Source organism: Capricornis sumatraensis, chromosome 20, assembly GCF_032405125.1.
Source record: "Capricornis sumatraensis isolate serow.1 chromosome 20, serow.2, whole genome shotgun sequence".
In the NCBI taxonomy this organism is placed as follows: domain Eukaryota; kingdom Metazoa; phylum Chordata; class Mammalia; order Artiodactyla; family Bovidae; genus Capricornis; species Capricornis sumatraensis.
This window is the reverse complement of record NC_091088.1, coordinates 22361654-22384827: the sequence shown is the minus strand read 5'-3', so window position 1 is coordinate 22384827 and position 23174 is coordinate 22361654. Positions and strand designations below refer to the sequence as shown.

At 46.8% G+C, this 23174-nt stretch overlaps 1 protein-coding gene across 1 annotated transcript in view; it reads left to right on the top strand.

Annotated features, from left to right (window-relative positions):
• Positions 1-23174, top strand: part of ABCC12 (ATP binding cassette subfamily C member 12) — a 28245-nt gene extending 5071 nt beyond the window's left edge. The window contains 9 exon segments of the mRNA XM_068991694.1: positions 2689-2836; positions 3125-3358; positions 4659-4832; positions 5234-5381; positions 9554-9702; positions 12306-12413; positions 16955-17230; positions 21339-21410; positions 23046-23174. Coding sequence (XP_068847795.1) covers positions 2689-2836; positions 3125-3358; positions 4659-4832; positions 5234-5381; positions 9554-9702; positions 12306-12413; positions 16955-17230; positions 21339-21410; positions 23046-23174 — 1438 coding nt within the window.

The following is a 23174-nucleotide window of genomic DNA, read 5'->3' as shown; positions in this document are numbered from 1 at the left end:
ATTGTTTTTAAAATTCTTTTCCCATTTAGGTTATTACAGAACATCATAGACTTTCATATTACAAAATATGTTTTGGTTGAACCAAATGAAATATTTGATAATTTTGACTTGCCAAAACATACATTTCAGTGGTTCAACCTAATTCAGATTCATTACAGAAATGTTAAAGCCACAGAAGTTTAAGCAGTGGAAGTGCCCCCACTACACGCCCACCCGACTCCCCAGAGGTCAACAGTGTTAAATGCTGGTTTGCATCTGTCTGGAATTTTTCTACTCTGATTAAACACACCCTGTGCTACCGTCTTCTGCAGATCAATACCTCTTCTTCTTTCCTGCTCACAGGTCATCTTTTTTCCCTTTGAAGAAAAACTGAAGCATACTATTTCATGGTTAACCGTTTTGCTATTTTCAGTTAAGAGTTTGTATTTTTCCACAGCACGAGAACCTCCTGCTGTGCAGCCCAGTTCCTTCATTCTTGCTAATGGCTGCATTGTTTTAAGCAGTGGGGAAGCTCTCAAAGGCATCTCTCTGCATTTGTTTCTTTTGGAATTCTCCTTATTTTTGGTCTATATGCTTGAAGGGCTGTGAGTTCCAATCATGCTCCTACAATTGTGCCTTCACATCCCCTTATCCGTGTCTCGAAGAAATCTCAGTCAGTGGTGGTTTCCAAAACCTACGGTCCAGGGAGCAGAGAGAAATGGGCTGGACCAGTGTCTGAGGAGTACCAGGTTTTCCTTCTACCCCTCTCTCTCTTTTTAATGTTGCCTTCCTTCTACCCAACATCAGCTTAGATCCTTTTCCAAACACATGCTTGACAACCTTAATAACACGTGATCTTCAGTCCATGCCTCTCTTCCGGACTCTGAGTTCATACACCCACCATCCAACAGGACTTGGATGATTCACAAGTATCCTACATCAAAAGCTATGTTCTTGATCCTCAGCCCTACCTGATGATATTCCCTTTCTCCATCTCTGTCAACGCCATTCCCACAGTTCCCCTTTTCTCCCGCATCTAATTCATCTGCAAGGCCCAATGTCTCCCCTGTCTACCTTTCTGTAAATTCTCGGCCACCTCCCGCCTGGATGCCCATGCGCTTGCATGGTGGTCTGCCTGCTCCCCACCCTCATAACCCACCATTCTCACAGCAGCCAGATGTTCTCTTAGATTTGTAAAGTAATCTTGTCACATCAGCTTAAAAACCCGCAATGGCTTCCTTTGTACTTGGAATGAAATCTAATCTCCTTCCTGAGGACCATGAAGTCCCATGAGATCTGGCCTTGCTTTGCCTCCCTGTGCCCCTACATGCCTGGCACACTGGCCTCTGTTCTGATTTTTGACATGGACAAACTCCTCCTGGCACTGGAAATTTTCTTCCTGATTTCTCTATTGCCTCTGTGTTTCTGTCACAACTGGTATTGTGCCAGGGACAGGCAGGAGGAGGAAATCAGGGCCTGGAAAGAGCCCAAATGCCAGATCCCAGCTTGTTCTGTGTCAGGGCTCTGGCCACTGCCAGTCCCATGTCCCACCCACCCTGAGAAACAGTGGTCCCCAGTCATTTTGGCATCAAAGACCAGTTTTGTGGAAGACAGTTTTTCCATGGATCAGGGGTGAGGGGATTGGTTTCATGTTACATATTATTGATTTCGTATTACATATAATAAGCATGTTACATTTATTGTGAACTTTATTTGTATTATTATTACATTGTGGTATATAATTAGATAATTATAGAACTCACTTTAATGCAGAATCAGTAGGAGCCCACCAGTTCAGTTCAGTTCAGTCTCTCAGTTGTGTCCAACTCTTCACGACCCCAGGAGCCCACCAGATGCAGCTTAATTGTCCCTTGCCACTCACTGATAGGGTTTTGATATGAGTCTGGAAACAGTTGATTTGTTGTGGTCTCTGCAGTCAAATCCGGAGAAGGCAATGGCACCCCACTCCAGTACTTTTGCCTGGAAAATCCCATGGACAGAGGAGCCTGGTAGGCTGCAGTCCCTGGGGTCGCTAGAGTCGGACATGACTGAGCGACTTCACTTTGACTTTTCACTTTCATGCATTGGAGAAGGAAATGGCAACCCACTCCAGTGTTCTTGCCTGGAGAATCCCAGGGACGGGGGAGCCTGGTGGGCTGCTGTCTATGGGGTCGCACAGAGTCGGACACGACTGAAGCGACTTATGAGCAGCAGCTGCAGTCAAATCTCTCTGTTAATGATAATCTGTATTTGCAGCCACTCCCCAGCACTAGCGTCACCACCTCAGCTCCACCTCAGATCATCAGGCATCAGGTTCTCATGAGAAGCGTGTAACCTAGATCCCTGGCATGGCAGTTCACAGTAGGGTTCATGCTCCTATGAGAATCCAGTGCCGTCACTGATCTGACAGGAGGCAAAGTTCAGGCAGTAACTGAGTGATGGGGAACAGTTGTAAATACAGATGAAACCCGCTGCTCACCTCCCACTGTGCAGCCCAGTTCCTAGCGGGCCACAGACGGGTATCAGTTCGTGGCCCAGGGGTTGGGGACCCCTGCTGTAAAAGGTGACAGAACTAATGCTGTTCTGAAGCTGCCACTGCCAGGGATGTGGGTTGTGGATCCTTGCAATGTTTTATTCATCAGCATGGCTTTCAACAGCAAGTGGGAAGGAATATAAGTCCCTGTCCTTCTTCCTGTTCTTTTGTCACAGATTTCGAATCCTTTGGGATGAAGAGGTAGAGAGGATGGGTCCCGAGAAAGCCTCTCTGGGCCGAGTGGTCTGGAAATTCCAGAGGACGCGTGTTTTGATGGATTTCGTGGCCAACATCCTGTGCATTGTCATGGCAGCCATAGGGCCGGTGAGAGCAGTGGGCCTTCCCTGCCCTTGTCTCCCAGGTCCCCAGACTGGCAAAGAATGTCATTAGTTACTTTCTCTACGAGCTGGTGGGTTTAGTACATTGTTGTTATCTTTGCACTCCTTGGGGGAGAATTTTCATAAAGCTAATCCTTGTCAAGCACGGCAGCTACCACTGAAATTAATTAAAACGTTTGCCTCATAAAGTCTGCTTGCTGACATGATCTGAAGCCTCCTGTACCTGCCTCGAACCTCAGCGGCACTCTCCTCTCCCCACCGCACTGTTTTACAGACAGTTCTCATTCACCAAATCCTCCAGCAGACCGAAAGCGTCTCCAGGAAGATCTGGATTGGCGCTGGCCTGTGCGCAGCCCTTTTCACCACTGAGTTTACCAAAGTCCTCTTTTGGGCCCTTGCCTGGGCCATAAATTACCGCACGGCAATCCGGTTGAAGGTGGCCGTCTCCACCTTGGTTTTCGAAAACCTGGTGTCCTTCAAGACGCTGACACACGTCTCTGTTGGTGAGGTAAGCTGGTCCAGAAGGAGTCTAACTGAAGGAAGCTGCATTCAGACTTTTCTGAATATGAGTGAGGTGTGCTTCCTGGGTGGAATCTCTGCCCCCTCTTTTGGTTGTCTGTGTCCTGTCCATCATTTCCCTTCTTCCTGCTAAGTGAAGCGGTGGACACTCAAACCACCAGAAGAATTCAGAGAAAGGAGGATTCCATTCGAGCTGAAGAATTTGGAAAGGCTTCCCTGTTCCAGTGGGAACAGGGCTTAGGGGTGACCTCATTCAGTCCCTCTGATTGTCAGTGAGGACATCGAAGCAGTACAGAGCATACCACGGCATCTAATAAAATTGACTAATGGGTCTGATGATTCCAGCTGTGTAGCATTTTGGATGCCAAGTCACAACAAAGACCATGCCTGTTAGACTTTAGAGTTGACATTTCCTTAAGCCCTTAATCCTTAGCAATAAAAACTTCACCTTTTACATGGGAATATTTCCCTGGCCAAGGGAACCCTAGGTAGTGTGATGTAAGGGAAGAGACTGTTTCTTTCAGTTGCTCTGTCAGTTTGTTTAAAGCATCCAGTATCAATTGTGATTAGATTCACTTGTGTTAAACCAAAACCCCCCCAAATAACAGTGGGTTAAACAGGATGAATTTATTTCACTCTGTGTAAAAGGAGTCTGAAAGAGGGTGATCGAGGGCTGGAATGGGGGCTTCCAGGTTCGTCTATCTTTCTTTATCACTACCTTAGTACATGGTTTCCATAATTGTTCAGGATGGAAACTGCAGGTCCAGACATCCAGTCATGTTTCAGAGAACTGGTAGGAAGAAACAGAGAAGAGAAAGGGATAAGTCTTCCAAGTCGAGCTGGCTCCCTGTCAGAATTCACTCCCAAAGCTCCTTGGCTTGTGTCTCATTACCCTTAGCACAGCCGCATGGTCACAATGCTTCCGCAAATCAGGCTTGGAAATGTGCTCTTTTTCCTGGGCCCATGCATGCCCTGATTAAGCAGGGTTGAGCTAACAAAGAAGAAGGAGAGAGAGCTGTCAGGTAGACAGTGGGTTTTGGCGACGTACTCCTAGGTGGTATTTACGCCTTTCTTCATTGGGATTCTCAGTCCTAAAACATGGGCTTCTCCAGAGTCATACTAGCATGAAACTCACAAAACTCACTGTGTTGGTTCTCTGATGGCCTCCAACCCCTTTAAGGCCATTTTCCCTTTCCTTCCGCAGATGCCCCAGCCATTCCAAAAGCCATCCGTTGAGGAAATGCTCGGGTGGCCCTTCCAAAGCCTGAACCTGTGTGCTTTCTTTCCAGGTGCTCAATATACTATCAAGCGATAGTTATTCCTTGTTTGAAGCTGCCTTGTTTTGTCCCTTGCCAGCCACCATCCCTATCCTAGTGGCTGTCTGTGCAGCATACCCCTTTTTCATTCTGGGGCCCACAGCTTTCATCGGGATATCCGTGTATATGCTATTCATCCCCATCCAGGTAATAGCAGGTCTTTGCAGTTGTATTTCACGCACACTCTCACTGAAGTGGGTAGAAGGCTTTGCTTCCAGGGCCTGGCCCTGAAACCTGAGCCCTTACTTTGGGCTCATGGACAGTATAGTTTTTAAAGAACTTGACTTTGAATGCCCTGGGGAAGGGGGCATGCTTCTTCAATTTGTCAAAGTCCCCAGTGCGTCCCTTGTATCCTGGTGATTCATGCATTTATATCACCTGGCCAGACTCAGGTTGTGTCCCCAGAGAACATTGACCACAACTCAATGGAAGGATTCAGCTGAGAATCTCTCCCTTAGAACTTTTCCTGGCACTTACACTCCGATCCCTGGATTTTTAGGCCAACAACAACTCAGCAATTCTCTCTGAACACTGTACCTTGATTTCAGATGTTTCTGGCTAAGCTCAATTCAGCTTTCCGACAATCAGCAATTTCAGTGACAGACAAGTGAGTTCAGACAATGAATGAGTTTCTGACCTGCATCAAGCTGATTAAAATGTATGCCTGGGAGAAATCTTTTACCAACACCTTCCGAGGTAGGATGAGCAACTGCTGATAGAACCACTTACCCTGTAGAGTGTGCTTTTCCAATGGGTTCTTAAGATTCTGGGTTTGGGAATTCTGGAAATGGACTGAGGGGACCTCCAAGCTGATCTGCAGGCTTTTCAAAAGAGTATAGAGATTTTGGAATAGTCCCAGGCATCTCTTCTAGGGAACCCAAAGCTTAGTAGGTGAGTGGCATATGGTTTAGCCATACTGAGGCTGGTGAGTGCTTGTACTGGCCAGCTACCCTTCACAAAAATAATCCACTAAAGCATTATGAGCAGAAGAGCTGGCTCAGGCTATTTTGTTGACTTGGAAGCCATCCATGTGGGCACATGTATGCACTCACACTTATACACGTGTCCCCTCCTTGCTGGCAGCAGCCTCATCAGGATTGGATGTCCCACTGACTTGACATGCTTTAGGCAGATAGGAGAATGCATATATAGCTGTTTTGTTTTAAAGATGATATTTAAAACTCTCAATCAAATAAAAATGCAAATCTAATTGCAGGAATATTTACATAATTGCTGACATAGACTCAGGTGGTTGACCAGTTAATGATCTGAACCACTGTTACAACCGACTGTCTGGATCTACAATTACACGTGTAGACCAGCCTGTAATTGGACCCAAAGTTGTGTATCCACTGTTTCGAAAGTGGCTTTAGAAAATCTGCTTTTGAACTTGCCAAAGGAAGTGTCCCAGGTTGAGACACTGGCAGCCTTATGTACCCTCTTTCAAAAGCCAGAAATACTTCTGTGCACATTGAACTTCACTTTAATACAATTTATTTGATGTGATTATATTTGATTCCATTTTATGTAATTCAATGTAACTCAATTTAATTCAGTAAATATGTACCAAGTTTCTACTATGTACAAGGCCACAGGAGTCACACAAAATAATTAGAAAGGATCTCTATTTTTAAAATGAAGGAAGGATGAGCTAACTAAGTTCAAAAATAGCTATAAGTTTGTTGGCTCTGCTTCTAGGATATATCCAGAATCTGTCTACTTTTCTTCATTCCACTGCCACCCCAGTCCAAGCCAATATCCTCTCCCTTCCCATTTATGGAAAGAACTTCTAGATGCAACCTCTGCTTTCTGCCTGCCCCTTAAAATCCATGATGCACTCAACAGCCAGAATGACCTTTTAAAAATGTCAATCAGATCCTGTCTTCTCCCCTGCTGAAAAATCTTTAGTGACTTCTTATCACACTTAAGTGTTTTCAAATTTAGGACTTCTGAATGAAGTCCAGATTCCTTCCAACAGCCTATTAGATCCAGCACCATCTGACCCCTGCTGACCTCCTGACCTCATCACATCTCATCCCAGGCTGATAACTCTGCATGAGCCACTCGGATCCTCTGTTTTTAAAACAGCATCCGCGTCCATCCACTCTGCAGCTGCTGTTCCCTCTGCCTTGGATGTCTTCTGCTAGATTTTTGTGCTGACTTTCTCTTAACTGTGGGTCTCCTAAAGTAATGTCAGTGACGCACGAGGCCTTCTTGACCACAGTCCCAAGCAGGTCCTCTCCCTCTTTAGCTCTTAGTCTTGTCACCCTGTTCATTTCTTTCATATCACCCAACACAGTTTGTAATGATCTTATTTACTTGTTTATTTCTTGTCTATTGCTCCTACTGGAAAAGCTGAGACCCTCTTTACCCCTACATTCCCCAGAACCAGGCACAGCCCCTGGCATATAGTAGACATCAGATTAAAATTTATTAAAAATAATCAGCAAACACATGAATTAATTATAGAATAAAATGGGTAAAAAGCCACAAAAGAAACTGAGAGGAGATCCGTGGGCATGAGAGATGAGGAAAAGCCTCCTGGCAGAGGTGGCATTTTAAAAAGGCCCTGAAGGACAGGAGGGATGTGGACACCGCAGGAGCTGGGGAAGCCCCACTGGGCAGGAGCAAAGGCCTCGAGGCTGTGCTTGGAAAGGAGGTGGCTGCTGTTCTCGAGGGGAAGGGTGTGTGGACAGCAAGTGTTGAATCCCAGAACTGGATTCTAATTCTGCCCTGATCTCTTAAGGATCAAGTCACTTAGCCCAGGAAGACTTTCCTCTACTGTCGGGGGGCATAGTGATGGCTTCTCCTTTGTCACACGGTGGGGAGAGTAGCTTAATGAGAGCCTGCCTGTGCAGGGCTCAGCCCAGCACCTGGTCCATAGGCCGCACTCCCCGAGCAGGGCTGTGGCACCATGCTGCTAACGTGGAAGGGTTTCTGTGGAGGAGGCTGGTGTTGGTGTTGAGAACTTTAAACACCAGGGGACGGATGCTTGAATTCTATCTGAAAGTGGTACAGAGTCTTGGTGTCATCTGGACTACGGAAGGCAGACATGTTCTTGGGGTTTTGTAGCTGTTCCTGAGATACAGGGCAGGGGCCTCAATCTGGCAGTCGTCAGGCTGGCATATGTGTTTTGTTTGGCTCCTACAGTACTTTAACTTTTTCTATTAGTTCCCAAGATTTAAATGTAGGACGATGTCTCACAAAATTCCAGATCTCAGATTTCAGAACAGTCTAGTGAGCCTGGGACACCCTCGCCCTGGTCTTGCTCTCTGCCCGCTCCCTGTATTTACATTACTTACCTGTAGGCCTGAGCGTATGATTCCTGACACACAGGGAATCAGATCAGAAAGGACCTTGGAAGCCATCCAGCAATGGCAGCTGACAAGCACTGAGCCCCCAGTACATGCCGGCATTGTGCTCAGGGCTGTCTGTGCTTCCTCTCATTTAAACTTCTCAGCAGGAGCCCTTAACACTAATTTGCAGGAGGATCCAGCAGAAGTTATGCTTTTTTTTTTTTTAATTGAAGCAGGTGGCGCTAGTGGTAAAGAACATGCCTGCCAAGGCAAGAACTGTAAGAGATGCAAGTTGAATCACTGGGTGGGGAGAAGGGCATGGCAACCAATTCCAGTATTCTTGCCTCGGGAATCTCATGGACAGACTGGTGGGCTACAGTCCATAGGGTTGTGAAGAGTTGGGCATGGCTGAAGTGACTTAGCATGCACACACATAGTTGATTTACAGTGTTGTGCGAGTTTGGGGTAAACAGCAAAGTGGTTCAGTTATATATATATAGGCTTCCCAGGTGGCTCAGTGGTAAAGAACCTACCTGCCAATGCAGGAGATAAGAGAGATGGGTTCAGTCCCTGAGTCGGGAAGATCCCCTGGAGGAGGGCATGGCAATCCACTCCAGTATTCATGCTTGGAGAATTCCATGGAAAGAGGAGCCTAGTGGGCTACAGTCCATAGGGTCACAAAGAGTCGGACATGGCTGAAGCAACTCAGCACACATGTTTATGTATGTATACATGTATGGATGACATGGAAAAGAATCTGAAAAAGAATATTTTTCAGATTCTTTTCCAATATGGTTTGCAGTAGTTTAGTGGCTAAGTCATGTCTGACTCTTGTGTTTAGTTGCTAAGTTGTGTCCGACCAAGTCCTGTCTGACCAAATCATGTCTGATTTCCCAGGTGAGAATACTGAAGTTGGTTCCTGTGCCTTTCTCCAGGGGATCTTCCCAACTCAGTGATCCAGCCACCACCTAAAGGAACTGGATAGATTCTTTACCAGTGGGCCACCTGGGAAGCCCGAGTATCTGGTAAGACCAAACTCCCAATTTATCCATCTCCCTACCTCTTCCTCTTTGGTAACCGTAACTTTGTTTTATATGTCTATAAGTCATTTTCTATTTTATAAATAAACTCATTTGTATTATTTTTAAGATTCCACATATAAGTGATGTCATATATTTGTCTTTTCTGACTTCACTTACATTCATATATATATGATAATCATCCATGTTGTTGCAAACGGCAATGTTTCATTCTTTATTTATGACTGAGTAATATTCCACTGGACTTCCCTGGTGGCTCAGATGATAAAGAATCTGCCTGCAATGCAGTAGACTGGATCTGATCCCTCGGTTAGGAAGATCCCTCGGAGAAGGGAGTGGTTCCCCTCTCCAGTATGCTCGCCTGGAGAATTCAATGGACAGAGGAGCCTGGCAGGCAACAGTCTATGGGGTTGCAAAAAGCTGGACACTACTGAGTGAACAACACTTTCAATATCCCATTGAGTAATATGTTTCTCAGTGCTGGTGCTTGACATGCAAATTAAGACCACTATGGACCGTTGCTGTTTACTAGGTATAAGGAAGAAGGAAAGGAAGTTACTGGAAAAAGCTGGATTTGTCCAGAGTGGAAACTCAGCACTGGCCCCCATTGCATCCACCATTGCCATTGTACTGACGTTCACCTGCCACATCCTCTTAAGACGCAAGCTCACTGCCCCTGTGGTAAGCGCCTCTCTAGAACTGGCCTCTTCTGAACCAAACTCAGCCAAGTGCCGGATGGGGAGCTCCTCCCCACCTTTGCCCAGCCCTGACACCAGAACACCTTATCATGGTGAGCTAGGTGACACCAGAATTCCATCCCAATTTCTAAAACCAGTGCTTGGACTAACAGGGAGCAGAGGAGAGCTTAGTAGCAATTCTTGTTTAGTCTACCACAGGATAGGGATAGTAGTTAACACTGGAACACAGTTTTACATTTGGAAAACAAAATTGAAGCCAAACGAGCCCTTTGTTCATATGTATACATATCTACGACAGGAGCAGTTTGTGGACGTTCTCTGGGTGGGAGGAGGTATCGGTGTTGGGAGAAGCAGTATGGTGTCTAGATCAGAGTCCCCCTTGTTTCAGTCCCCACTCCACTCTTTGCTGTGACTTACAGCAGTTCATGGAGCCTCTCTTGCTTCAGTTTTATCATCTGTAAATGGGGTGATGACACTCTCTATGGCCGTGAAGACAGAAGTTTTTTTAAACAAAGCCCATGGGCCAGCACCTAGAATGCAGCAAATCCTGCAGAAGTGTTTGCTCTTCTTATTAGCCTGATGCTCACCCAGGCCGGGCATAACTGAGTTGAAAGCCTCAGAGGGAGAATTGGATTGAAGCTGGGGGGTCGGGCGGGTCTTGAATTACAAGGGGGCTGCGCATTCAAAGGTAAACCTGAGCTAGAGGGGGAATGGCTCCGAACTGAAATAAACAAACAGATATTGAACAAGTGTCTGAAGGGTGAACGGTTGGAGTAAAAAACACAAAGGCAAGAAAAAGAGAGAGAGGAAAGTAAATAAACTAGGAGAAGTATGCTCACGGGGGAAGAACTGCACCAAAATCAGGGAAGGTGGCGGGGACATTTGAGAAGGCAGGATCTCTTCTGGTGCATCCATGGTCAGGCCGTCCGTCCCGTTGCTGCCCATGTTTCTTTAGAAGGCACTTTTTTGCACAGTGTTCTGTCACACACACACACATTCTGGGAGCTTGAACCTAGCCACAAACCTAAAGCCAGTGTGAATGTCAATGATGATTGTACTGGAGCCTGAATGAATGCTACCTGATTCTTGTAACTGCTGTCTATGATCCCAAGCCAAAAAAAAAAAAAAAAAAAAAAAACCCAGAACACACCAAGCAAATTAATTTGAAGCCAAATTGAGTGCATGTAGTTAATATTTTCTAAAGCAATGATTTAGAAGAAATCTCGATCCAGAACAGTTTGACTGAACGTGAGGCTTGTATTTCTTTAGACTAATAATCCTTGCAGTCTGCTTCTCTGCCAGAGTCACATCAGTAGGAGGTCAGCCCTGAGGTGCTGTCACATCAGGCAGCCTGGGGGCTCTGGGTTTCCTGAGCCAAGAGGTACTTTGGAACCTGGAAGAGCTGAATTCTCTTTGGGGATGTATTTAGGATCAGATGTGATGAAGGCGGCGGGGGAGGGCGGGCTTCCCCAGGGCCTCAGTGGTAAAGAATCTGCCTGAAATGCAGGAGCCACAGGAGATGCAGGTTTGATCCCTGAGTCGGGAAGATCCCCCAGAGGAGGGCATGGCAACCCACTCCAGGATTCTTGCCTGGAGAATCCCATGGACAGAGGAGCCTGGTGGGCTACAGTCCATGGGGTCATAAAATGTCTGACATGACTGAAGCGACTGAACTCACTCATGATGAAGGGAGCATCCTTCATCACGCTCTTAATGAACTAAGTGGGATTAGTTGACACCTGGGAGCCCTGACCACAGGGCCCATTCAGCAGCGGGAAGGATCACTCCAGATTTGTTGAAGGAAGTTGTGTTTTTAATTTCTTAGATGGGTGGTTAGGGAGAGGCTGCTAATTACAAGTCGGACAGATGAGAAGATGAAATCTGAGTTCATGTCCCCCCTGGGGCACTCGCAGAGTAAGGAAACTTGTCTTCATTGAAGCTGTATGATATTAGCCACCCACTAGGCAAGGCTCAGTGGGGAAGGCCCTAGTGAAGAGGATGATTTTTTTGGAAATGGCGGCGGAACAAAGGCTCTCAAATCAGTCCCTTATGAGTGTGTGGAGGTAGAACATGGAGGCCAGCCCCTGAGGGCAGAACGAGCAACCAGCCTAGGCCAAGCACATCATTGCAGGGAGCGTCCGCCTTCAACACTGGCCTGTGAGGTGTGTAAAAGGATGCCCTATCTCTGAAGGGTCAGATGCCTCTGAAAGAAGGGGAGGATTTAGGAAAATCTGCATATGGTTTCAGTGAATTGTCTAGGCCACATAAGGATGTGGGATGGATGGGGCTTTCCAAATGCACTCAATTAGAGGCCCTTCTCGGACTTTATCCTCTGGACTGACAGAGATAAGGGGATAAGTTTCCCACCATGTTGATGAAAATCCAAAAACCAAATAGATTAAGATGCTGATATCTTTAATTTGCCATCCCATGATTTCTGAGCCATGAAATGAGAAAATTGTTCCTCTGAGAATCCCAACTGTGCTACTGTTTCTCATTTCAGCAAGTTTAATCCCCATGGACTTAATGGTTCAAAGGCAAGGCAACATCCCATCTTAAACTCTATGCCTCTCTTTTGTTCTTCAGGCATTTAGTGTGATAGCCATGTTTAATGTAATGAAGTTTTCAATTGCAATCTTACCTTTCTCGGTCAAAGCAGCGGCTGAAGCCAATGTCTCTCTAAGGAGAATGAAGGTATAACTAACACTGGGTGAGTAGGGAAGAGAGATCTCATTTTTGGGTGGGAAAATTCTCAGAGAAGGGGAGGCTGGGGCTTCCCAGGTGGCGATAGTGGTAAAGAACCCATCTGCCAGTGCAGGAGAGACAGGAGAGGCTGGTTTGATCCCTGGGTCAGGAAGATTCCCTGGAGGAGGACATGGCAACTTACTCCAGTATTCTTGCCTGGAGAATCCCATGGACAGAGGACTCTGGTGGGCTACAGTCCAAGGAGTCTCAAAGAGTCAGACATGACTGAAGCAACTTAGCAAGCATGCACGTGCCAATCCTTTGGAAGGCTTGGTCCCTGGTTTGGTGGATATTGGGAGAAGACCCTCCATTCAGTGATGGATACATAAATATGCATCAAGCAGGAGAGAGGCAGAATATTATAGGCGGCCTGTTCTTTTAGTAAAAGCAAGATGGAGTCTCCACTCGGGGAGATGATGTTCCTGACCCTCTACTCTTTTTCCAAGCTATAAATCTTAAGTTGTTCCAGGAGTGGAGTTCAGTCTGCACTGAGCCATCCCCTCTTGCCTATCTAGTTTGTCCTATGATGGTGACAGAAGCGATGATAGCGTGGGGGTACCATATTTATACACTCATTTAGCCACTTTAGTTTTTTTAACTTTTCCATTCACCAAAGACTTATTGTATGAGTCTCAAACAGGACAAACCAAAAGAGGACCGCACCAAGACACTTTGCAATTAAAGTGGTAAAAGGCAGCAGGGACTTCCCTAGTGGAGCGGTGGTAAAGAATTCACTTCCAATGCAGGATATGCAAGAGACGCAGGTTCAGTCCCTGGGTTGGGAAGATTCTCTGGAGTAGGAAATGGCAACCAACTTTAGTATTCTTGCTTGGAGAGTTTACATGGAGAGAGGAGCCTGGCGGACTACAGTCCACAGGGTTGCAAAGAGTCAGACACAACTGAGCGACTCAGCCTGCACATTAAAAGCAGCAAGGGGAAAGCAACAAGTTATATACAAGGGAACTCCTATAAAGCTAACAGCTGACTTCAGCAGAAGCTCTGCAGGCCAGAAGGGAGTGGCACAATATATTTAAAGTGATGAAAGGGAAAAGTCTACAACCAAGAATAATCTACACAGCAAGGTTCTCATTCAGATTTGTTGGAGAGATCAAAAGCTTTCAGTTCAGTTCAGTTCAGTAGCTCAGTCGTGTCTGACTCTTTGTGAGCCCATGAATCGCAGCACGCCAGGCCTCCCTGTCCATCACCAACTCCCGGAGTTCACTCAGACTCACGTCCATCAGGTCAGTGATGGCATCCAGCCATCTCATCCTCTGTTGTCCCCTTCTCCTCCTGCCCCCAATCCCTCCCAGCATCAGAGTCTTTTCCAATGAGTCAACTCTTCACATGAGGTGGCCAAAGTACTGGAGTTTCAGCTTTAGCATCATTCCTTCCAAAGAAATCCCAGGGCTGATCCCCTTCAGAATGGACTGGTTGGATCTCCTTGCAGTCCAAGGGACTCTCAAGAGTCTTCTCCAACACCACAGTTCAAAAGCTTTACAGATAAGCAAAACCAAAAGAGTTCAGAACCATAAAACCAGTTTTACAAGACATGTTAAAGGGACTTTTCTAAGCTAGAAAGAAAAGGCTGCCACTAGAAACATGAAAATTACAAAAGGAAAAAGCTCATCAATAAAGGCAAATATACAGTAAAGGCAGTAAGTCAACCTTGTACAAAGTTAGTAGGAAGGTTAAAAGACAAAAGTATTAAACGAATCTAAATCCACCATAAACAGTTAAGGGATAGCAAAACAAAAAGATGTAAAATACACAGAACAGCACTCATGAAGGGAGGAGAATAAAGACACAGGGTTATTACAATGCATTTGAAATGAAAAGATGTGTAACTTAAAATAATCATGTGTTCATATATAATTGCTATATATAAACCTCATAGTAATCACAAATCAAACATCTATAAGAGACACACACACAAGAGAAAGGAATCCAAACATAACACTAAAGATAGTTGTCAAATCACAAAGGAAGAGAACAAAAGAAGAGAGGAATTTTTTTTTCTCAAAAAATTAAAAATAGAACTGCCATATGACCAGGAAGCCTGCAGTATATATCTGAAGAAAACCAAAACATTAATTTGAAAAGATACATGCACGTGTACCCCACTGTTCATAGCAGTATTATTTATAAAAGCCAAGATATAGAAGGAACCTAAGTGTCCATTTATAGATAAATGGATAAAGAAGATTGTGGTATATATATACACAGTGGAATACCACTCAGCCATAAAAAGAATGGAATTTTGAGATTTGCATCAACATGGATGGATTTGGAGGGCATTATGCTAAGTGAAATAAGTCAAAGAAATACAAATACTGAATGATATCACTTATATCTGGAATCTTAAAAAAACCCCACAAAACCCTGACTATAACAAAAAAGAAACAGACTCACAGATACAGAGAAAAAATTAGTGGTTATTGGTGGGAAGATGGAAGGGGGAAGGGGCAAAGTAGGAGTAAGGGAATTAAGATTTACAAACTACTGTGTATAAAATAGATAAGGTACAAGGATATATTGTACAGCACAGAGAACAGGGAATATAGCCAATATTTTATAATAAATTTAAATGGCATATAATCTATAAAAATTTGCAATCACTATATTGTACATGTGAAACTAATATAATATTGTAAATCAATTATACTCTGATTTTAAACAAGATTTACTGTGTGCTTCCATATACACAGCATTGTGGAAAGTGCAAATACAAAGAAGAGGCTCTTTACTCTGAAAAGCCTCCAGTTTAGTATAGGACCTGGTACCCCAGTAACTGCTATAAGTAAGGATGTGATGTGCAGGAAGGACTGATTAAGTGGCTTTGAAGTTGAGGCAAGAAAAGGAAAGGAGGGGATTTCAGTCAAGAGAGCAACATGTTCAGATGCCTGTGAATTGATGGGAAGATCTTATCCACTCAAGCCTGAAATGTAGATGTCGTTTTCAATGTCTTAGGGTGGCGCTAGTGGTAAAGAACCTGCCTGCCAATGCAGGAGACGTAAGACACATGGGTTCGATCCCTGGGTCAGGAAGATCCCCTGGAGGAGGGCCTGGCAACCCACTCCAGTATTCTTGCCTGGGAAATCCCATGGACAGAGCAGCCTGGTGGGCTACAGTCCGTGGGGTCGCAAAGAGTTGGACGTGACTGAGCACATGCACGTGGGTGCCTGCATCCCTCTTCTCCCGTCCTGTCCATATCCAACCAGTCATGAATCTTGCTGACTCACCTCCTGATTGCTGAATTCCTTCAAGTTTAAGAGGTACCATTGTAAGACTGGATTGGAAGATTGCATTATTATTATTTTTTAAATAAGACACAAGTCGATCTCATTACATTATTAGTATAACAATATCCGATGTCTTAGACTAGAGGAAAAATTCTATTTCTTGACTCCTCAACCTCCACTCTGTCCCTAGTGGGTGATCCCCACTAGGGATGGGGATCACCTCCATTTAAGGCCTCATAGTCTCTCACGTAAGTCTCAGTGACTTAAGAATCCATCGTCTTTGCCACAGTTGTCCTTTTCAAATCCATGTTGCACTGTTAATTGAGCTGTTAAATGATTTGTCTGATCACTGATATTAACCTGCTTGAAATCCTTGTCCTTCACCCTTCAGGGCTGAGCCCTTGATCAGCGGGTCCTCAGTTATTTCTCCACCTCATTTCCTTTCCACCTTGGGCTCTGGGCCTGGTGATCCTGAATTTCTTGCTTCATAAACCTTCTCCCTGAAAACCACTCTGTTCCATGTTTCCTTGTATTTGCTTACGCTGTGCCCTCTACTATAAGATAAAGCTCTCCTCCCACTCCCCTCCCTCATCACTGCCTATACAACACTGTAAGGACTCAGCTCGGGCATCAGTTACCTGGGTCTCCAGGATGGGGATCAAGGATCCCATCTCTGACAGTTATAGGGTGCAGTCCCTATCACGTTTCACTGAAATGACCCATGCGTGTTCCTGTCTCCTACGAGACTGCAATCTCTTCAAGGACAGGAAGTGTGCTTTATTAATACTTGCATTTCTGTTGCTTACCCCAGAATCTAGCATAGAATAAGCACTTGGCAGGTGTTTTGTTGAACTGAGCTGAGTGGGGACTTAGGAAGGTGACACAGCAGAGACTGAACATGTGACCTTAATTTCATAAGCATTAGTGCCAAGCAATAAAGCCCACTGCCCAAAGACTGGCATAAACTGGCCCTCGTGGGCATGAGGGTAAAAATGTAGCTGGAATCAGCATTCTCCAATGTGGGTGACCCAGACAGGCCTTGTGGTTGAAGAGTCATCTGTCCTGGATAGTATGAGCTAGTGGACTATTTTTGTTGCAGCTTCTCCTGGGGGGAATATCTTCAGAATACCTTTCCTGGATGTCCCAGGTAGAATTGCCGAGATTGTGATTTGAGGTCATTAGAAGATATATGGGGATGATTCTTGCAAATGGAGAACATCTGCCAAGTTAATTTTGTTTCTTTAATCTTAGAAAATTCTCATAGCTAAAAGCCCCCCATCTTACATCACCCAACCAGAAGACCCAGATACTGTCTTGCTTTTAGCAAATGCCACCTTGACATGGGAACAAGAAACCAGCAGGAAAAGTGGCCTAAAGAATGTGCAGAACCAGAAAAAGCATTTTCTCAAGAAACAGAGGCCAGAGGCATACAATTTGAGTCCGTCAGCTCAGGGAGCCTCTGACGAGGAGGAGCAACATGACAGCCCCAAATCAGTTCTGCACAATATAAGCTTTGTGGTGAGAAAGGTGGGTATGTGTTCCAAAGGTGCGGCCTGAATATGATTCAGTTTGAGCAGGAGGTGGTGGTGGGATGTCTCCACTTCTCCCCAGATTTTAAAGCTAGTAAATCAGCCATGGGCTTCTCTCTCCAAGCCGAGAGAATACCGTGGTCTTGGTGGTTGTTTGTGCTGATCTTCAAATTACAGAGGAGTTGACAACCAGCTCCAGCGTTGAACGGACACTCCATTTCAGGTGGCTAGACTCAAACTGACTAGCCTTCATAAATCTTTTCGGATTTGTTCTTAATTTCACATTGGAGTCCTATGATAGATTATAATAGCTGACAATTATGAGCAATTTCTATTTACCAGGCATGAAATGAACTCATTTAACCACCCCAATGACCCTATGAGATGGGTATATAGCCACCCCACTTGATGACTGAGGAACCAGGGGCACAGCAGGTTAAATACCTTGTTCAACTCACACAGCTCGAAAGTGGCAGAAGAGGGCTTCACACCCTGGGCGCCTGGCCCCACAGTCTGCACTTAACCATTATGAGACACCGCTCTTGTAAAAAACAGAATGAGAGCAATAAGCAGCCCAGCAACAGAAGCCAGCCAGAGTGCTGCCTGCCCCCCTGGGGATTGCGGGTGGGGTAGAGTGTTTAGAGAAGCTCTGCATTGGGGGAATGTCTGACCTTCTCCTGCGTGTGGTTTTCTTGCCCTGGGAACTCAGCAGCCATGCTCCCCGGATGGCAGTGTTGATTTTGTTGCAAAGGGCTCAGCATTAATCTTGTGCCTAATATTTTAATCTCCCCTCTTGTTGACTCACCTTTTCCCCATGTGAGCACTATAGAGGGAGAGATTCTTATGTGTTATGCAACGCTAAGCTCAATAGCTGGTGTAGAGTGGTACTTCTTGGAGTTAACAAGGCTGTCTGCACACATTCACTGGAAATGCTATTTGGTTGGCTGAGTGCAATCGAGCTTGGCTCTCAGCTAAGTCCTGCTGTGTGCAGCCCACTTGCTTGCTCATCACTTTCCCCCACCTATGACGTGCAGCACCCAGATTACTTCAACCATGCCTTCAGAGTTGCTCCCAAGAGGCCTCAGTGAACTGCTCTTGGGTTGTGAAGAAGCTGCCTCTGATCTCTGCACTTGCTTTCCTCCTTTTCAGTACATTGGTTGCTCCTGACTTGTCATCAACGACACGGTCAATGTTTTGTAAAGTAAGGTGAAGTTCAAAGGGGCAGCACACTGTCCTGGGGGTTCGGGCTCTGCCTCTCCAGCCTAGTGGACCTGGGCTCCAGTCCCTGCCACTGGTCAGCTGTGTACCTGAACATACTCTCTAACCTCTGAAGTCAGCTTCTTTACCTGCTCCATGGGTCTTTTAACAATCGTACTGGCTTCCCAAGGTGGGTGTGAGGACAGAAAGACATCACACACAATTGCTAAGTCCCCGTGGAGGTGAGCTATGGTTGTTGCCTTTTTCCTCCAATAATCATGTCCGGCTCAAGTGCTGCCCATAAGTGTCCTAAGTTCAAGACATCCATGTTTTCCCAAATTCAGTTCCAAGATTCTATTAGACTGTAGCTTCTTCAAGGTCAGGGCCCAGGTCTACACAGCTGTGACCTTACACTGGGCCCAGTGCCTGGCACAGAATAGATTCCCAGTAATGTTTTCTGAGTGAATGAATGAATAATCAGAAACTCAGGGATGAGGCCTCATGGATTTCTTGCTGAAAACAAGGATGAATCTAGGCTGAAACAAGGCTCAGACCTGGCTGCAGGTAGTAGACAGGACTCAGCGAAAAGCCAAATGCCTAGGCTGGCTGGATCCACCCTTATGTTTCTTTGTCTCAAAGTCTCCTTAATGCCCCCTTTCCTTGTAGTTCTCTTAGTGGAATTAAGATGATCAGTTTTATTTATGTGCAGCTCCGATGACTATGAGGCATCTGCCCTGATCACTGTTTTATCGCTAGTGCCTACTGCTGCGCCTGGTGTTCCGTGAAGACTTACCCAAGGGATGAGTGTGGACAGGCAGCAGCCCTCATGTGCTGGGGTAGCAGGCCAGCAAGAGGCCCTTCTGATCTAGCTCAGGTGGAAAAGGAGTCATATTTGGTCCCATGCTGGGCATCTTCATTCCGAGGGATTGCTGCAGGTCTTTTTTTTTTTTTTAATAATTTTATTTATTCATTTTTATGGCTGTGCTGGGTCTTTGACACTGTGCAGGCTTTTGTCTAGTTCAGGTGAGCAGGGGCTACTCTTCATTGCAGTGCAAAGGCTGCGCATTGCAGTGGCTTCTCTCGTTGCAGAGCGTGGGTGTTAGGCTGTGCAGGCTTGGTAGCTGTAGCATGTTGTCTGAGTAGTTGCGGTTCCTGGGCTCTCGAGCGCAGGCTCATTAGTTGTGGCACATGGGCTTAGCTGTGCATGTGGGACCTTCCCAGATCAGGGACTGAACCCGTGTCTCCTGCATTGGCAGGCAGATTCTTTCCCACTGAGCTGCCAGGGACGCCCTGGGAGCAGGTCTTAATGAGAATGTTCCAGATGTTGCAACCACAGCTTTGCAATAGCTGCTTGAACTCAAGTGGGTCTGTGCCAACCTCAGAGTCTCAGCGTGGACTCCTCCTCTGCCAGCAGCGGCTCCCTGCTGATAGCTACACAGCTCACCCCCTCACCTCCCCCGGGTCTCACTCAGTCATCACCAGTAACAGGTACTATCGCTGACCCATCCGTGTGTCCTGGCCACCTTCCAATGGCCAGATCAGCATGTGTGTGCCTGGGCGCCCTCCCCACCATGCTCAATGAGCCAAGACATCAACAGTTGAGGGAACAGCTCTCAAACACTGGCTGCGGGATATTTATCCTGATTCCTTCAACCATTGGGAGGATAAAGACTCCGTTTCTGCGATTCCTTGAGTTTCCCAGCAGCACTGAGCTTCATTTGCCTCCTGTGGGAGCTGACCCAGCAGCACACCCTTGATGGGCCACCTTCCTTCTCCTGTACCATCCCCCCCGCTCCCTGCACCTCCCCAATGAGCTACCGTCACTCAACTCCTTGCTTTGGGTCCTCTTTCTGGGAGAACTCAAGCTAAGATATCCACATTTCTGGTAAGACCCCTGCCCCCATTTCCTGCCTGCTTTGTTTGTTTCCACAGCATGCATCTGTCCTACTTCATATTTTATTCAATTATCTTGTTTGCTGTCTGCCCAACTAAAGCATAAGCTCCATTAGGGTAGACCCAGACTGGACTGTTGTGGTCTTTGCTATACTGTGCTGTTGCTGGGATTCAGAACAGCACCCGGCACAAAGCAGGCTTTAACAACGATTTACTAGTTGAATTAATAAATGGGCTGCTGCTGCTGCTAAGTCACTTCAGTCGTGTCCGACTCTGTGCAACCCCATCGACGGCAGCCCACCAGGTTCCCCAGTCCCTGGGATTCTCCAGGCAAGAACACTGGAGTGGGTTTCCATTTCCTTCTCCAATGCATGAAAGTGAAAAGTGAAAGTGAAGTCGCTCAGTCGTGTCCAACCCTCAGCAACCCTATGGACTGCAGCCTTCCAGGCTCTTCCATCCATGGGATTTTCCAGGCAGGAGTACTGGAGTGGGGTGCCATTGCCTTCTCTGTATATAAATCTGCAGCCATAGAAAAATCCATGAACCCAACATGCTGGAACAACATAACTGCTCAGTAATTCCGGACTGAGATGTTATGGTGGGAGGGTGCTTTAAGAGGACTTTTAGAAAGCTCCCAGGCCTCTGCACTTCAAGGCTTCCCCTGTCCCTTCAAGCGTCCACTGAATTTGCTTTCCTGGAGTCTGGGCACAGGACAACTCTCAGATTCAGGGCCTGTGTGTCCCAGACCAGCACAGGCTGTTTCGCATCAGTGCTTACATGTGATTTCTATAAGTCCTCCAGGCACTCTGCTGGGCTGTGCAGGGGAGGCACTCAGTTAGGGCTGAGGTTCCAGCATCCTCCCAGGCTGTGTATCAGGGCTGGGGTGTGAAGCTGTGGCTGCCACCTCACAGAGCCAGCAGTGACCCATTGGTCCTTGCCTGGCCTGGCCAGCACAATTTGCGGATGACCCTCTAAGAGCTGGAAGACTGACTGTCTTTTTTCTGTTTTTCTGATAGGGGAAGATCTTGGGCATCTGCGGGAATGTCGGGAGTGGGAAGAGCTCCCTTATCACAGCTCTGCTAGGACAGGTAAGCTGCGTGAGCAGTGCTGTGACAGTGGAGTGGTTCCCCGCCTGCTTTGTCCGGGGTCCTGGACTTGGCCGCACTGTTTGCTGTCCTCAGAGTTAACAGTGAGTCCCAGGCAGTCGATGCGCTTGGCAGCTCCAGGCCTGAGGGGCCGGACCTTCCACTCTCTCTCTGCTTTGCCCGCTGAGTTAAGCAGTGAGAGCTTTCTTGCCTGGAGCTCCATCTTGGTCAAAGGGAGAGACGGGTCATTAAACCCACGGTTTTCTCATGACGTGCTTGGCCTGCGCTGATTTGAAAGGCCAGCCAGGCGGCTTGACGGGGAAGCACCCGAGGGCCTGCAAGTCACCGGAACTTTAGATCCACCTCCATTTCCCCAGCGTCTGCCCAGAGCAGGTGCTGGTCCTTGGAGGAGGGGCCGAGTGGATGCATGAACCAGAGCACACCTCGTGGTAGGAACAGAGGGGGGACCCTTGTCCCTTGTTTGCTATTTCTAGCTGCGTGACCCCAGGTAAACGGCCAAGCCTTTCACTGTATCCACAGTAAATGAACTGTTCACAGTTACCAAGGCTTCCCAAGTGAATGAGAAACATTCAGGGGAAAATATTAAGTCCCTTTTCCCCTCACTCTATGCTCCAAAAGAGCTTGGGACCTGCGACTGCCTTTGCCTGCAGCAGAGATAGGGGAATGCCAGGCTCAGAAGAGCCTCTCCAAACAGGGTGACTTCTGCTGGCCTCAGTTGGCTCGCTTGTAGGAAGGGTGACAGCTCCTTCCCTGCTTGAAGGCAGAGGTAGGGACTGAGGCAGGTGAGCTGCTCAGCCCCTTGTGCTCTGGGATTTGGCATGTGTCTCTGTGACAACCCTAGAGTCGGCAGGTGCATGACAGGTGACTCAACCTAATTCTCCACCTGGAATCCTTTCCACGAAATCCTGTAAGAGATGAATGAGCCTCTACTCAGATACCTCCAGCGATGGGGGACTCATGACCTCACCCTGATCCCTCTTTGGAGAGTTTCGAGGTGTGTGGGAGTGAAATCTCCCTCCTTCTAACTTCTACGCTTGCCCTGCTCCTTTGGAACATCCCAGAGAAAACAGAATCCAGCTGCCACGTGACAGGTGCATGGTGTCCACAGCAGCCACACAGCCTGTGTTCTCCAGCATGCAGGGGCTGCCTCTGCCCCTTCTGGAACATTCCCACCTGGCCTCTCAAACGTGCTTGAGTGCCTTGGTCAGCAGAGCTGGGCTTTGTGTGTGGCGAGACATCCTGTCACCCTCCCTGCCTTCAGAATTTGTGCTCATGGGATAAGCAAGTGGCAAAGGCCCAGCGGGGCTTCCCTGGTGGCTCAGTGGTAAAGAATCCACTTGCAATGCAGGAGCCTCAGGAGATGTGGGTTCAGTCCCTGGGTAGGGCAGATGCTACCCCAGGATTGAGATGGGCATGGTGACCCACTCCAGTATTCTAGCCTGGATAATCCCATGGACAGAGGAGCCTGGTGGGCTACAGTCCATAGGTTCGCAAAGACTCAGACACAACTGAAGCGACTTAGCACACACTCATGCACACACACAAAAGTGCAACAGGGCCCCAAGGAGAAGACAGTGAGGCCTGGCTCCTGAGCGTTCTCTGGTGTTGTTGCTTCAGATGCAGTTACAACAAGGGATTGTGGCCGTCAGTGGGACTCTGGCCTATGTTTCCCAGCAAGCATGGATCTTTCATGGAAATGTGAGAGAAAACATATTATTTGGAGAAAAGTACGATCACCAAAGGTAA